Here is a 16,791-nt window from a genome sequence, read left to right on the forward strand (position 1 = left end):
AAGTGCTTTCAGGCCATTCTTCTTTCTCTTCAGTTATATACAGTGATTCTTTCAGGTTCTGTGAAAAACATCCTGATTTGTATTTGTAATCAACATTGAAATCCCTAGTGAAGTGTATCAATGGACCATTGCATAGGTAGACCTTATTGTTAAAAATTTTAAAAAACACTTTAATAAGGATCTGCTCTACCCATCAAAGTAAATATTAACTGTGTGTATTGCCAAACATTTAAAATGGAAATCTCTGCACCAGTGTGATTGTGCTTTTATCTAGGCAAATTAGTTAATGTACTCTTACTTTATATCTTCACTGGCATCTGGCTGTTTGCACAGGTTTTATTCCATGTCAACAATGGAGCTGGCAGGATAACAGCTTCCTATGAACCAAGAGGCACAAATAGCTTGTGTGATGGGAAATGGCACAAGCTTCAAGCAAACAAAAGCAAACATCACATTTCGCTGGTAATTGATGGGAATTTGGTTCACACTGATAATCCCTACGTCCAGTCAACATCTGCAGATACAAACAATCCCATTTATGTTGGAGGTTATCCTGGTAGGTACAATAATATTTCCCTTCCCTCCTGTCCCCCCTGTGCTCACTCTCACAAGAATGACTCTTAACATGTGCTCCCTTTTGGTTTGCCATGGGAACTGTGACTGTGTACAGCTCAGCTGTTGCTTCATATTCTGCTAGTTTCTATTTTAATGTCATAAACACCCATGCAGAGTGGCTTTCTCCTCTGTTTTTCCCTCTCATCTTCCATGTCCCCTGGCAAAAACTATTTCTGCGAACTCTGCCAAGTTATTGCTGTGCATGACTTATGCCTGAAAAGAGCAGTGACTGTCCAGGTTGGGATGTCACACTTCATCCAAACATGAATGGAACTCGATGCTCCCCAGGTGTTGGTTTTAGTTCTCATTTCAGAGGGGGAGAATTTTAATAACCTGGATTTTGGTTTTTTTTTTCAGTTTGGAGGAAATAGATTTTACATATTTCATGTTTGTTTTTCAGCTGATGTCAAGCAAAACTGCCTCACAAGCAAGACCTCATTCCGTGGCTGTTTGAGGAACCTTGTTTTGACCAAGGGCCAACATACAGAATTTTTTGACTTTAGCAGAGCTTTTGACCTGCGTGGAGTATTTCCTCATTCCTGCCCTGGGGCTGAGCACTGAACTGTAGCAAAGCCCGTCTGGACTGAGAGAGGGTTTGGTTTTTTTTGTGGTTGATCTGTTATTTTGCATTCTCATTTCGTAACAAAAAGAAGAACTGATAAGAACCTGCATCTATTTGATTTTTCTGGTTGTTTTCCAACTCAGGTCATTTATTTTTTTTAATCAGAAGCTCCATGTCTGCATTTTAACTAAGTGGTTTTAAACAACAAATACCTCTACAACAATTTTAATGGCATTATTTGGCTATTTTTCTTTTGGGAATTTTTATTAATCAGTGTTTACAGTATGTTTTCTTTTGATCACTTGACAGTATTTCATTTTATTGTGTGTTGGCAGTTTTGTAAGAAGGTAATAATTTTGGACCACATAATAGAGCTACAATAAACTGCATTATTTCAAGTAGTTCAGTTGTCCATGTATTTTAGTTATAAGAAAAAGAGCTAGAAGGCTGAGAAGTCACAAGTATGCCCACTACAGGGGGCTTGGAACTAGATAATCTTTAAGGCTTCTTCCAGTCTAGGTCATTATATGACTCTGATTATATGAAATGTAAGTGGACATAGTCCAGCAGAGGGAGCAGGAGACTGACTAAAGTCCTAATTTTGAAGGTCTCAGATTCAGAGTTTAATGAACAGAATTTTCTTAGTTACACTTCACAGGGCAGCTCCAGCTTCTTTTCCTTGTGCCTTACTATCCACATTTACTTCTGACACTCATTATAGATACATTGTCTAGATGGATTATGTTCCTGTTTATGCTTTCATGGAATCGGCTTAGGACAAGCAGCATCTCTATGGCACAGAGATGCCTGTGAAGTGATGTGCTGCTAAAGAAACAATTTGGGTCTTACTTGGGAAAAACTATGCATTTTGGCAATGCAAACTATTGCATTGCATTCTTTGGAAAGCAATATTTCTTACGGACACTGGGAGGCAGTTTTGAGGCCAGCCTGCAATTGTATCTTTGTTTTTTCTTACCACGCTTGCCTCTGTTTCAAAAATGAGTCTTCCAGTAGCTGTTCTTGAGCCAGGTTTGGGGGACGTGTGCTCAATCCCAAACAAGTAAGGACATCCATTCATCAACTGGCCAGGTCACTGAGCAGTGACAAATGTGTCTCATACTTTAATATCCATCTATAATAAACATAGTTCTTTGCAAGTTACTTCCATCTCCCCCTTTTTTTTTTCTCTTTGAACTAGCAGTATTTTTGTTTGCTCCTTCCAATTTTATTTGGCTTTTACTATGCATTCGTATGATTTGTTCTAATGTTAGTTTTTCTCTGTGTATTTTACACTAGTTTAAAAAATGTGGCTGAAATGAAACTCCAAAGCAGTTTGCCATTACTTTCAATGAGGCAGGATTCCAAGCAGTGTGTTTTGTGCATTGCATAGAGGTAGGCCAAGGGAAGAGCTCCTGGAGCAAAGAGCTTTTCCACTTCAGCAAGGGTGGCAGAACAGTGGTCCTCTGTACAGCTGTTCAAGTGCTGTAACAACACAGTTGCTTTTAAAAGTTTTTAAGTTGCTTTTCTGCCCCCTGCTTCTATCCAAAACACACATGCTTAGATTTGAAGAGCTGGCTTTGTTGTATTGTTTTTATTTTTGACATGGATACAATACAGTGGACACACTGCTGTACAAATACACTTGCATGGCGTACTTCAACAAAACAAGTAACATAATGAGGATGGTAAGGGAAACGTACATACAAACACTTCACTTTGATTAGTGGCATTGTATTATTTTCCAGAGAAGACACACATGAATAGAAACCCATTGAAAAATAAAAATGAAACACTGTGTGTTTGTATTCATTGTCTATTAACCCCAACATCTGATCTCACAAGGTTCACATTAGAAGCATAATTTAGGCAACATGTTTTGGATAAAATTTCATCCATATCCTGAAATATGTATTTTTACCAGATCTTTTTTTTTTAATTTCAAATCTTGCCTCATACAAAAAGAAATACTTTGTCAACATTAATGTGAAATTGATAATAGATTAAATAGTAAATGTCTAAGCCAAAATATTTTTCCTGGAAAATGCAGAGTGAGGTAGTTAATTTTATACATGGACACAGACACATTTGCACACACGCACACTTTCTAATGACATTCGCTGCATATACAGGTTAAAGCATTCCAGTCTGTTTTGCAACACCTGCTTTTTACAATACTCCCTCTCTATGTGTTGATATGCAAAATGCTGTCCCTGTAGAACCATGGAGTATATACATGATTGAGGCATCTTTGGAATTTCAGTAAATTTCTCTTTGCTTGCTACCACTTTCTTACTAATAGCTTTCCACATATGTTCCTTTTTTTTAGGTGACAATCCTCTTGCAACTTAGTTTTGACTTCAGCTTCTGTTAGGAGATAAAAAATTCCACATGCCTCCACCAGCATCTTGAAATACAAGACCTAAAGTTGAAACCTCATATTTCAAAATGCCACTGAGCTTGTTCCATTTGTCTGCTGCATAATAAATCAAGTTAGTGTACCAAAACAATACAAAACAACTTAATGTGGAACAGTATTAACCACTACACATGGGTCATTAGGGCCATTTGTATCAAAAGAGAATCCTGACATCCTTGTTCAGAGACAGGAGGTATTTGGCCACTCTATGTAGAATCTAGTTCATCTGCTAATATGCATGTCTTACAAAGATATAGGCAGTTTCAGCATAAAACAACAGCTCACAGGGTGGATTTTATGACATAATATTTGACTTAGCCTAAGTTGTGAAGTGGTAAAAGTCTTCCAAACCCCCCTGGTATTCTATACAGAATGCAGGGAGATCTATTTCAGAAATAACATTGATGAGGTCCAGAACATGCTGAGCAAGTTGCAGCATGAACACAGGGCTGCTCTGTCCTTTCCCTTGCACAGCCATTGAGAACACGGAGTGAAGTGAGTGGGCAAGATGGAGGAGGTCAATGTATTTGTCAGAAAGTATTGTAGGAAGTTAGCTCATTTGCTATGACACTTCAAATTACTTTCTTAAAGTTTAGGCTTTCTGTATAGTCACAGAATGCCTTCTAGTTGGCTATAGATACAACGATGCTTAGCATTTATCTGATTCTCTTTATATTCAAAGCACTTTCCACATATAAAAGCCTTTGCTGAATTTGTTCTTCCCAGATGGATGTTCATTACTCCTGATCTGCTCAGGGAATTGTTTGGCTACATCTGAGAGTAGAATTTAACTCAACTAATTCTCATGTTGCCTTTATATGGAAAGCACAAGTCCTGCTTTACAGCTGACATTCAAGGGTAGCACAAGCACAAAGAGCTGTCCATTGCCACAGAGGGACCTAAACGGTATCGGGAGCAAAGCACAAGACAAAACTTTTATGCTTAGTCCTATAAACAAGCCATAGACCTACTATCTCTTGTATACTTAAAATAAATAGTTTTCAAAATAAGGAGTGTATTTTACAATACAATTGTCCTGGTTTTTTCCTGGCTGCAACTGCTTCTCCTTTAGTGTTAAGAAGAAAAAGGAAAAACAAAACAAAAACACCCAAACAAACAAGAACAACAACAAAAACCTACAAAAACCAAAACAAAAAAACCCAACCCCAAACAAACAAAAACCAAAACAAAAAAAACCAAAACAAAAAATGCGCCAAAACAACCAGAAAGTTAAAAATGTTGGTGTTCTAAAGAAAATGTTGCTAATTTTTTTATCATTTTTTATCAGGAAGATAAGAAAGAAGACAGGATCTGCCCTCTGTAGATATTATTGTTGCTGGTGAAGTTACTGATTGAATGTTGATTTCTTTCACTGACCACTAACAATGAAAGCTAACCACCACTGGAGAACACGATCAACTTGACACATTTTAGAGGGTCTGCTCTGGTTCAGATACTCATTGCACAGCTTCAGAAGAGCATCACAAGTTACAGGCTTTCTCTGCAGGACAGCAGACTTTATTCACCTCCAGTTCACCTGGAGGACTTGGTTCAGAGTTCTTTTAAGTTGCTATGTAATAAACAGAGCTTCTGCCTTATCCCTGTGTCCAGATCAGGAACAAAAATCATTGCTCAGGCTGGGGATGGTTTAATTGTGCAACAGTGATGGGGACATTGCAGTGCAGTTGAAGGCATTGGTTCCCACTTAATTGCATATGACACAGATGAAAAAAATACTCTTTTCCAGGGATTTGTGATTTCCTTACTCAACAATCCTCTTTAGTTCAGCACAGCCCAAAGTGAGATGACTGAACACCGCTTGTTCTTGTGACTAGCTCCAAACAAGACAGCCTGTCTGACATTCCAAATTCAGTGGCAGCTCAGTATTCTCTTGTCAGCCTGTGTGCTTGCTTAGACTGCATGCCAGCTGCAATTTGCTATGTATTTGTAAAAACCCCAGCACAACTGGGCCTAGACTGGCTATGGTTTTAAAGACCTAATGTGTAAATTATTAGATCCCTTTTCTCATTGGAAGCCCTGTTTCTTCTCCATGCTGTATTTATACAAGAACTGAACAAAGATCTCTCTTGTTGATGCAGCTGAAGAGTATAAAAATTGCTTACATATTAAAGCTAAAATAAACAAAATAAAAAGAATTAGGTTACAAATTAGAAACGAGAATGGTTAACAAAAAAGGTGATGATTGTAAGTGGCACCATAAACACATCTCATAGTCTGGCATTACACAGATTTAATTCTGAGAGTATCAAGTAAAAGGCAGAGCTAGGGCCATATGCCCCTCCTCACCCAGCCTTTGTCTCCTGAAACTTGTGTGACAGGGGAAGGTAGGGGAGCGTGGTTTGTGCCATTACAATTGCACACAGCTGAGGGATCCAGACAGATGATTTTGGAAGACTGGTAATGAGATATACAGTGGCACATACACTGAGCAGTACAGCTGTCTGTAGTTCCTCCTCCTGCCTCCCTCCCCCAGCATCAGGTACTCATGAGGAGTGACTGAGAGACACAAGCATTGCAGTAACACACACTGTATGGGTTTACTTCCAGGAGAAAGGTTTGGTTTTCACACAGCGGTCTGGCACTGCTGCATGTTGAGCTCCCGCCTTCCATGCCTGACAGACACCTTCCCTTCTCCAATGTCTGTCATGCTTCTGTGTCATGCTGTGGTCAGTAGTGTTTCATTCATCTGATGCCACTGCATTATTTCCAAAAATTGTTCTAACACCAGGTCAGGAAACGAACACCGTACCTTGGTCTGCCCTCCTCACCTCCTGGGCCAACTGGCACAAGTGTAATCCATATGGAAGCATAAGTAATGTGATATTTTTCCGATGGTTTGGAAGCTGGAATACCAAAAGTCCTATGTACTGACCATCACCTGGACAGTACAGTAGGAAGGAATGATGTCCTGTGGATACCATTTTGTTCTGTCTCTGCAAGAGCTGCTTAAAATGACAGGCATCACTCTTGTCCATGTGGCTTTTGTCCAGTATTCTGCTGCCTTCTGCTTCAGCTGGCTTTTGGTTTTATCACCCATTCTGCCTGAGGATTTGCACGGTAGACATCTAGCATGAACGCATCTGGATCCAAACAGTGCTGACCTGAAAAGGAAATTGTCAGCCATGAATCATAAGATGTTCTCAGCACACATGGACAGAGCTGTGTTAAAATGTCCTTGAATGTTTCTCTGACCTGCACACAGCAAGCCCAGTTTGGTGTTTTCATCCAGCTAACATCTTGCCTGGATACAGAGCGGGTCTTTGGTAAATTTGCAAGTAATTTTACTCTCTGACAGTCATGAATTTACTGCCACTTCCAGGCAGGATGTCCTGCATTACACTGAGTAATGGACAAGACATTTAGTCAAACGGTGAATATGGTCTTTTCAGAAGCATCAACAACACTGTTAGTGTAAGTGCTGCAGTATGGGGGATTTTATTTCTTTGGATTTACTGAACTGGAATTACAACACTCTGACTTCTACACTATTTTTAAATGCTGAAAAAGTAGCTCTGTAAACAATGTGTTCCCATACAGTAGGATCTTGGAAAGAAATGCAGGAACTCTAACAAGGTTTTTGGGAGTTGCCAATTTGCTAGTTAAAAAAAAAAAATCCTTTGCACTCTGGCTGTTTCATTAGCTGGCGATTGGGAAGTTGTGGCTGCCTTTGCCTGAATGAGGATTTTGTGCCTCTTAGTTGAGTAATAAGGCAATAAATTCTAGAGTTAAGTTGATTTGTTGGACTATATTGCATTTACATGGGGTAATGAAGTAATTTCACTGGTAAGGTTACTTTGCTATGACATAAGATTATGGTAAAATTTTTGTATGGTTACTTATGAGGTCACTGGGGTCCTAATGATTTTATTCAAGTGAAAGCAATATAAATGAATTAATGCATAATCAGTGGACTAAGGTGCCCTGAAGGATCTAGGACTATAAAAATGATTTTAAATGAAGATGCAAATTAAATGTCCCAATTTTTTGGAAGACCATGGTAGGAATATTTAGGATTGTTTCACAAGGTCTTTAGGATCATTTTTCTGTTTTAGCATCAGTTGGTCATCCTGTTTGGACAGGCAAAACAAATCACTAATCCAATTTAGTTTTTTGTTATCATCAGTAATAAAGACTGATTCCTGATTGCTGCTGAAGTAAGTCTGTGATGTTTTGTAGTAACTTTACAGAAAGTCTTTAGAGCTGAATCTAGAAGAAATAAGGAATGATCTAATCAGGTAATTTACAACTGACTCCAACACAGCATCCAGAATTTTGGCATGAACACAGAAAGGAGAGTGAGTAAGAAGAGAAAGGATTGTGTAATATCAAATTAAAATATGTTTTTTGACCTTCAGGCCAGAAACTTGTGGGCCACTGTTGTTATTATAAAAAGTGTCACTGCATGAAACAGAAGAAGACAAAAACCCTATTGCAAGGAATTTGCAATCTAAATAAAGCACACAGATTAATGTGAATACAGAACACCTATATGTGCAGGGGCTGAATTCACAATTCTGTAGGTCTTTATTTGAGGGAGGTTAACACTTGCATACAGCAAGAAAGAAAGAGATCTTGGAAAAATGCTTGACAGCAAGGTGGAGTGTGCTTGCAAGAGGAAGACTAAGGATCTCTTAACCATGGAAAAATGCTCAGCTATGACAGTGAGAGAGGTTAAGCAAAAGGTCAGATGAATTTGGCAAGACTGTAAGAAGTGCTGCTGAGATCCAGCCACCGGGTTCATTCTCTCCTGGGGTACCCCTCCTGTCACTCTAGAGTTGGAATAAATGATGACATGGATTCTAACAGCTTTTGGGTCAGGCTCCTTTCCTCCAAATGGACTGGAGGGTAGGAGAGACCCAGCTGTGTCGAAACAGTGCTGCCCTGAGGTATTTTAGGAGGTTAAGGACATTAAGAATTAATTTTCAAAATTGAGACCTACCTATATTTCCTCCAATTTCATGTAAACTTTGGATCTGGCCTCTCACGTTCTGTGATGATCCATGGCTAGGATAGAAAAAAAAACTTTCAGTTTGTCCTTCTGTTATAACCACTGCCTTATCATACACCATCTATGGTAAGCTAAAGTTTGGTATTTTTTCCCCTGTGAACTGCCTTATTAAAACCAATAACTTCTACCAAATGGACCACTACAGAATAATGAATCTGCCACAGAGGTAGATTACTACATCATAATCAACCAAACCTTCTATATTATTTATTTTATATTATTTATTCAAAGAACAGAATTATGTGGTAACATGGGAAGACTTTGCAGAAAAGACTTTCAGACACAATTTACCATTTCCCATAGCTGTTAATAATTATTACCTTACAGAAATAAAAACATTCTAGACTTATGGATAGAAGTAAAACAATCCCTTTGGGTTCTCTATGTGGTAAGTCTATAAAATATACGTTTAATGTACATTTTTATTAGTGGTATAAGGGAGGGCAGATTGATTCTATATAGGAGCCAGTTATAAAGTAGAATAAAAAGAGTAAGATAAGTGGTTAAAATTTCTTTGATTGACATAACCATAAATTAGCAATTTTAGATTAGAAAAAGAGTTATTGTAACACAATGAATCTTTGAAGAGGGAGGAATATATTCATTTATAGTTCTGACATTGTTATTCAGAAAAAACAAAATGTTCTGCTTTACCCACCTGTTTTCACAATGGAATCGAGCCAGGATGTCTTTGGCTTTTGTTTGGCTGTTGAGTTGAATTGCCATAGAGACTTTTGAATGCAGTGGAGCATAAACTCTTATCACCCCCTCGGGTATGTCAGACTGCAAGTATGGAGGGAAAGTGACAGCTCCCTAAAATCAATATTCAATAGAGTAAGTCTAAGGCAAATATTGCTCTAGCTCAATTTGGAAGCAGTTCTGTAACCTCATTTGAGGTTGCTTGCAAAATTCACTGTCCTGCATTCTCTTGGCTATTCAAAAGACATTTACAGTCATACAAATGCAAATTTGTGGACACAAATCAGATACAACACAAAGACACAAACTCTTTGGTAAGTAGCACATAAATGCACACAGGGTAAAGCCCTTGAATTGTAACTTTAACTTATTTCTGTTAACATTGGTCAGTGAACCAGCTGCTTATTTAAAAACATAAAAATTATTAAGAATATCTGGTTTTTCTTCTAAAGATGAAATTCTCCTGAGGCATAAAAATTCAGTTCTCTGTTTCTGCTTCCTGTAACTTCAACCAGATTGAAGCGTGTGTACAGTAAAACATCAAGTACCATATGGTTTCTGTTAATTTGAAATTTGACCTTGTGTAGGGTTCAAATGATCATCTATGAAGTTTAGGCACTCTTCCATGATTAATGGTGGATAAATCAATTAGCAAGGTTTGCATTCCAGTTCTAATCCAGTTAATACCATGCTGACCAGAACACAATAGTCTCTCCAGTCTCTGTCTCTGTGTAATTTAGAACATCTGAGACCTGGGGCTTGCGTTAAGTGCTCTCAACATTAAATTCAGTTATCCAAACAGAGTCTGCCTCCAATTTACCCTTCATATTTCAGCTTCTTGCCATGGCTACCCTCATTTTTATTAGATGTAAAGCCAATTACTCTGATCAATGGACTTGTCTTCCCAAAGGTGCAATGACTTCAGTAATGGACTCTCCTCAGAGAAGGAGTCTATCTGTGCTCATCCCACACCGAAATTAACTTTGCAGCACAGTAGTCTACGCTGCCATTTTAAAGAAACATCTCTGTCTCCATCTGCAGCACCAATGGATGTCCTACCCTACCTAAAATACTTCAGTCAGTGCTGGCAAATTCTTGAGAAAGGTGAATTGGAATGTATTTACCATTCATACATAACATTTATCTTTCTACATTTCCTTCCATACTTTACCTTCTGCATTTTCTCTCTTGTCTGTACTAGTGGCTCATCCTCTATTTCTCATAACCTTGTGATATCATTCCTTCCTAATTTTTCTTTTCTTTTGTTCTTCAAGACTATTCAACAGCTACAGAGTTCTTCACCATTTCCTTGATTACTTCTCTTACAATACACCAGCCTTCATTCTTTCAAACATTCATGGAAGACTCTAAATACTTCCTCTCCAGGTTATTAGTTACTACATGGAAATACATGTAAGTTGCTATAGGGACTGTGTAGGTTGTGCATAGAGACATGATATGTCTTGTTGCCCAAATTTATGTTGCACCTAATATGTAAGATAGTTTTAGTTGTCTATCAAAGCAGGATACCCCAAATAAGTTTCTAGGCAGTAGATCAAAACTGGTGGCTTTAAGACCTTCAAGAAAGGTTTTTGTATCAGATTTTCTTAAGTCCAAACTGCTTCTGGAGCCCTGGAAATCCTCAAAAGTGTCCACCTCTCTCCTCTGAATATACAGGGAATAACAACACAATCTACTTCACAGAGCACATTTAGGCACAGTTTAGGTGTCTATGGTAGGCAAACTGAACTTTCTCTATGCTTAAAAAATTAGTGCAAGCTGTAAGACTAAATCTTGCAAGAAGAGTATCAAGTGGCCTGTACCAGGACATCGATAAATGCAATTAATCCTAATATGGATCATTCTACTATTCATCAACAGATCCATGCATTTGTTGAGTATCTATAAATCACTGCTGCCAGGGACAGTCCACATATAACCATTTCTTATGGAACAGGTTGAAAACCAGCTTGGCAGCTTTGGCTGATGGAAATCATTCTGCCTTCCTTACCTTTTCTCAATCAATTCCCAAAACTTTGTCTTATCAGAGTGTTAAACTGGGGACCACATCTTTCAAGATAATTCTCAAATCAGCTTATTTTGTATGGCAAAATTGCCTCCCCACACTCAGAATCTTTCATGAGATAAAATCAGAGTGTTAGACTGGGAACCACATCCTTCAAGATAATTCTCAAATCAGCTTATTTTGTATGGCAAAATTTCCTCCCCACACTCAGAATCTTTCATGAGATAAACACTGTTTAAAGCTGCCCTTGAAACCTGTATTTTTTTATCACACCTCTGGTCTTTCAGGTCTCTCCCGTTCCATGGTCTTTCTCCTCAAAAGTTTTCTCACTCCTTTGTCAAACATCAGCTGTCTCTTGCTGTTGTTCATGGCTGCCTCATTCATTTTTCTCACTTGGGAAATCAGGAAGGATGGGACCTAGAAGGAGGAAACCAGATCTGAGAATATACAGTAATTTTTCCCAATTATGTTGAGTCTTTAGAAGGGCACTGAATTTTAGGCAGCAGAAACTGTGTTTATTCCTGGAAGATACATGCAATCAGTAGCTTCCTCTAACAACCTGCAGTTATCCTTTGGTGAAACTGTAGATGGTCTTTCATGCCATATGAAACTTTAAAGTGATGTTTGCAGCTGCAGGAGCTTTATTAAGAGGTGGTCTTTGTGACCCCCATTATACTCTCCCTCTGTTATGACCAAACAAGCTGAGACTGTCAATATCTTCAGGCCAACCTTCAGAAGCCCAAAAAGTTGTACACACTTTTGTCCCATTTTATTGTAGGCTAGACTTTAAACAGACATCTAATCACATTCAAGTTTAGTCATATCACCTACACATCCAGATGAAACCATTCTTCTATGCATCACTCTGTATAAACAATGGTGTGGGAGAGGGACTTCCAGAAGGCAATTGATGCTAAAATAGATGTCTTAGATAACTAAAGGTAGTAAGTAGTAATTTTTCAATCCAGAAAAATCTGCCAGGGTGCCTCATTCTAGACATGGAAGACTTCAGTCAGTTTCCAAAGAAACTGTTTCTCCTTGGAAGGTCGGTTTATTCTGATTTCTGCACATGTCCTGCACTGAAATGGGACCATCAAGGGGGAACCAGCACTACTCACAGTCCACAGGATGTCCTGGTACCGGATTAAAAGCCGCACAATGTGCGCGGTGGTGGCGGCTGCTTGCATTTCCTGTTGGTTTGCACGTTTCCCTTTGTAGATGAAGAGGTTTGGTGCAACAATCATAGACACATTCCACAAGTTCATCTTGTTTTTCCCTTCATTAGCAACCACCTTCTTCAGGAACTGAAGAAAGGCCTGGAAAAAAACAATACTTGTTTAATTTCAGGAAACAATTTTGTTTTGAAATGCAGCATTTCAAATGCACATGCCTGGCTGCTACATCTGCACTTGGAAATGAAATTTAGTGGTTTTTTTCATAGTATTTGGATTGCTCTGATATTTGTTGTTACAACAACCTTTGTCAACCACAGAGGAATAGTTAATGTTATCAAAACACACATTAATAAATTATCTATCACTTAGATCATAAACCCAAATTTATAAGGCAAATACAGTGTCTACAGTAAGGCCCTGAATCCTATACTACAGGTAAGATGTACACACATTGCAAGGGAATAGTTACTTCATAGATTACCAAGTGTCCATTTGGATGCATCTAACCAATGCTTTTTATGTCACAGTCACTTGGGGTGATTAGTCTCTCCAAATCTGCACCAGTCCCACATGCAATACAACCTGAAATTTCTGCTAGCAACCCTCAAACTTTTATTCTGAGATAACAAAAGCAAGAAGAGCTAAGTGGTTGTTCACTGACATTACTTCTGCATATACTTGGCAGAGTCCAAGGAAATGAATTTCCCCTTTTGGGTAGTTTATTCAGAATTTTGCTTGAATGATTAAATAGCACAGACTGCAGCTGTGGTTAGAGTTGGGGTCTACCAATGAGTCCTTCTGCAATATTGTTCTGATTTCAGCTAGGGTAGAGTTAATTTTCTTCCTTGCATCTGGTACAGGGCTATGTTTTGGATTTAGGATAAGAATAATGTTGATAACACACTGATGTTTTGGCTGTTGCTAAGCAGTGTTTACACTTAGTCAAGTGTAATCTTCAGCTTCTCATGCTGCACTGCCAGCAAGGGGGCTGGGGCTGCACAAGGACTTGGGAGGGGACACAGCCTGGACAGCTGACTCCCAAGGGATATTCCATACTACATAGCATTGTGCTCAGTATCTAAACTGTGGGTAAAACTGGTCTTGGCCCACTACTTAAGAACTGGCTAGGCATCAGTCAGCGAGTGGTGAAAAATTGCATTGTGCACCACTTGTTTTGTGTGTTCTAATTAATGAATCATTATTATTTTCCCATTCATTTCTGTCCTATTAAACTGTTATTGTCTCAACCATTTTACTTTTTTTTCAGATTTTCTCACCCATCTCACTGGGAGGGGGGAGGAAGGAAGGAATGGCTGTGTGGTGATGTGTTGGCTTTAGAGGGAGTAGAGTTAATTTTATTCATGCTGACTGGTATGGGGTTATGTTTGGGACTTGTGCTGAACACAGTGTTTATAATATAGATTTTTTTTGCTATTGCTGATTAGGGTTTGCTTAGAGCCAAGGCCTCTTCTGATTTTCATACTGCCACACTGCTGAGATGCATGAGAAATCAGGAGGAAACACAACCAGAACAGGTGACCAAAGGGATATTCCAGACCATGGGACATCATGCTCAGTGTAAAAAGGTGGGAGGAAGATGAAGGGAGAGGGGGGACTTCTGGGGTGATAGCATTTGTCTTCCCAACTGTTACATGAATGACATCAAGCCCTGCTCCCCTGGTGATGGCTGAACACCTGCCTGCCCATGGAAGTGGTGAGTTCCTTTGTTTTCTCTGGTTTCATGAACAGCCTTTGTTTTCCTATTAAATTACATTTATCTCGAGTCATTAATTTTCCAGCTTTTACACTTCTTATTCTCTCCCTCATCCAACTGACTGGGGAGGGAGAGAGGAGCTGCATGTGCTTGGTTGCTGGCAAGGGTTAAACCATGACAGGTATTAGCTGCCTCTTGGTTAAACCACGAACACCATACCATTAAAATGTCTTTGTACCCTGACATAGCAATTCAAACATTTTTACAAACCCAAGAATTACAAAATAGAAACTGTGCTGGAGAAGTTTCTAAAACCTCATTAGAGACAAGAGAGTGGGGCTGTGTAGAGTTTTGTCATTACTTATATTTTCGTACAGAAGCCTAATTAATGATAGAGTAATAATTAAGACTAGTCCTCTAGCATGTGTTTTACATATGCAGCTCTATACCCATAAGAACTTTGGTAGCAGAAACAAACCCCATTCTTCACAGAGCACTAGTAGACCTCCAGGTACTTTGAAGACAGTTGTTGTTCTCCCTTGTTACTGTATAAATAAATTCAGGTAAAGAAGGCAGCTGAACTCATAAGGTTGTATCTAAACTGGCTAGTGAAAGGCTTCCAGAAGTGGGAGACCTGCATGGTCCCGATGAGCAGGGGACCTGGTGAAATGTCTGGAGGTTCCCGGGAAGCTTGTTCACCCAGGTTTCCTTGATGTAGAAACAGGCCCAAAGATGCAACCAGTGTCTCTTAGGGTCAGGACACAGCTGCAGTCAGATCTGGGAGCTCCCAAGCATCCAAAATGCTTGTAGCCACTGTTTTTGTATCAGGAATTAGGACATGGTGGTGGGCATGGGTTTGTAAGGCAAGCCAGCTGAGGGTGAGCTCCTCACATGTGTACTACAGATGCATGATTTTACTTTGGACTACATGCTGTAGTCTGGTCCAGTGCCCTGAAAGCCCTTCCAGAACCAGGAGTGCACTAGAAAAGCTCCTACAGGGCAGCTTCTCTTTTAAATTCATCCTGGAGAATTTCAGTTATACACAAAATCCAGAAACTGGACCTCCTTTGTCCAACCTAAGTGAGGAATATGCCTCTTTGAAATGAGTGCTCCATAATAATGATGCCTGACATCCAGCAGTTGGAGACCCCAGCAACTATTTCTTAGTTGCTTGTAAAAGAAATGACAGCCAGGAAATTTGAATATCTTTTCAAGGAAGTAATCAAAAACACAGATGAATACTTTTCTAGCATAGCATCTGAAAAAAATGAGTCGCTCACTTAAAAGTCAAAAGTACCAGAGATGGCAGGTGATAGCAAATGAAGAACTCACCTTGGCTGTGTCTCTGTTGGCTTCAGGCATCAGCATGATCAACAGATGCAAAGCTTGTAGCTGTAACTTGATCTTGGAGATTTCTAAGGACATGAATAATTAATGCTTTTGAAATCCCAACTGCAATTGGTTTGTTCTATAAACCTTGTGTGTCAGCAGTTCTAGACATACCAGCTAGTGTCTGGCTGAGACTAGCATGCTTAGGTGTTGATTAACCATACACTTTTGCCCTAATAAAAAATCACCTTAATGAGTGGCTTTTTTTCTCATCATCTTGGATGATGAGAAAAAACAGGGACATAAGGCGCTATAAAATTCTATCTACATAGTAACAATCCAGTATTTTTTAGTACTAGCTAGTTTCTCTCGGATATCTGTGTATTTGTTGTAGGGAATAAAATCACTTTACTCTGCGCAGACATCTCCTGGTCAGTCTTCTCCAAACTGCTGAGCCATTGTAACTGCATGCAGCCTGGGACTCATAAAGAGTCCACACACACTCAGGTATGTGAAGTTATGGAAAGAGGTCACCTCCTTCTGCCCTTTAAGCTACTCATGGAGACACTGAAGGCATGACTGCAACCTTATGTAAAGCTTTCTGTACCAATTTGCTTATAAATTCACCATCCTGAGACTTTCAGTCTGTCCTAGCTTGAGTGACTTTACAGTGAAGTCATAGGTATGGCAAGGTACAACTGCATTCTTCCTGGAAGAGAAATGAACAAAATGTACTAAGATTGAGAGGTGTATGTACACTGAAAACAAAGCCCAGCTGCCTGAACTTTTCTGTGCTCACACATATTGCTGTACCAAGGATCTGACCTCAATATAAACTTTAACAGAAATAAAATAGGTCCAGTAGGTCCAGTAGATAAAGGACAGTGATTTGAGTTTACCTTGCAGAAATTTTCATTTGTGAAACCTACAGTTAATGGGAATCAGAGTCTATACATGAAAGTCATTACTCAGTCACTGTTTACTCACAGGTTCCAAATTTTACATTAAACAGTTGTTTTGTTCACATAACAAGCCTGTGCCATTAGCTGAATGCAGACACCTTTCTCACTTGAAAACAAAACTTTGCAGAAAATTAAAATGTTTAGGCAAAGCACTGGGTCTGTTTTTCTCTCTACTTCAGAGGGAGAAAAAAATTATATGACTTTTATCTATATACTTCAGAGAGAAAAAAAATGTTATGTCTACTCTTGCATTTTATCATATTA

At 39.0% G+C, this 16,791-nt stretch overlaps 2 protein-coding genes across 2 annotated transcripts in view; one reads left to right on the forward strand and one right to left on the reverse strand.

Annotated features, from left to right (window-relative positions):
* Positions 1-1,578, forward strand: part of LAMA1 (laminin subunit alpha 1) — a 98,554-nt gene extending 96,976 nt beyond the window's left edge. The window contains exons 63-64 of the mRNA XM_066546118.1: positions 334-556; positions 1,016-1,578. Of these exons, the coding sequence (XP_066402215.1) occupies positions 334-556; positions 1,016-1,176 (384 nt within the window). The 3' untranslated portion in view covers positions 1,177-1,578. The remainder of the gene's footprint in view (positions 1-333; positions 557-1,015) is intronic.
* Positions 1,579-6,623: 5,045 nt separating this feature from the next.
* The window catches only part of ARHGAP28 (Rho GTPase activating protein 28), a 31,576-nt gene continuing 21,408 nt past the window's right edge, over positions 6,624-16,791 (reverse strand). Inside the window, exons 9-14 of the mRNA XM_066546300.1 lie at positions 15,569-15,651; positions 12,466-12,663; positions 11,621-11,764; positions 9,281-9,435; positions 8,554-8,618; positions 6,624-6,715 (exon numbers count right to left, since the gene is read on the reverse strand). Coding sequence (XP_066402397.1) covers positions 6,624-6,715; positions 8,554-8,618; positions 9,281-9,435; positions 11,621-11,764; positions 12,466-12,663; positions 15,569-15,651 — 737 coding nt within the window. The remainder of the gene's footprint in view (positions 6,716-8,553; positions 8,619-9,280; positions 9,436-11,620; positions 11,765-12,465; positions 12,664-15,568; positions 15,652-16,791) is intronic.

The sequence above is a fragment of the Molothrus aeneus genome, chromosome 1, assembly GCF_037042795.1.
Source record: "Molothrus aeneus isolate 106 chromosome 1, BPBGC_Maene_1.0, whole genome shotgun sequence".
Classification (NCBI taxonomy): domain Eukaryota; kingdom Metazoa; phylum Chordata; class Aves; order Passeriformes; family Icteridae; genus Molothrus; species Molothrus aeneus.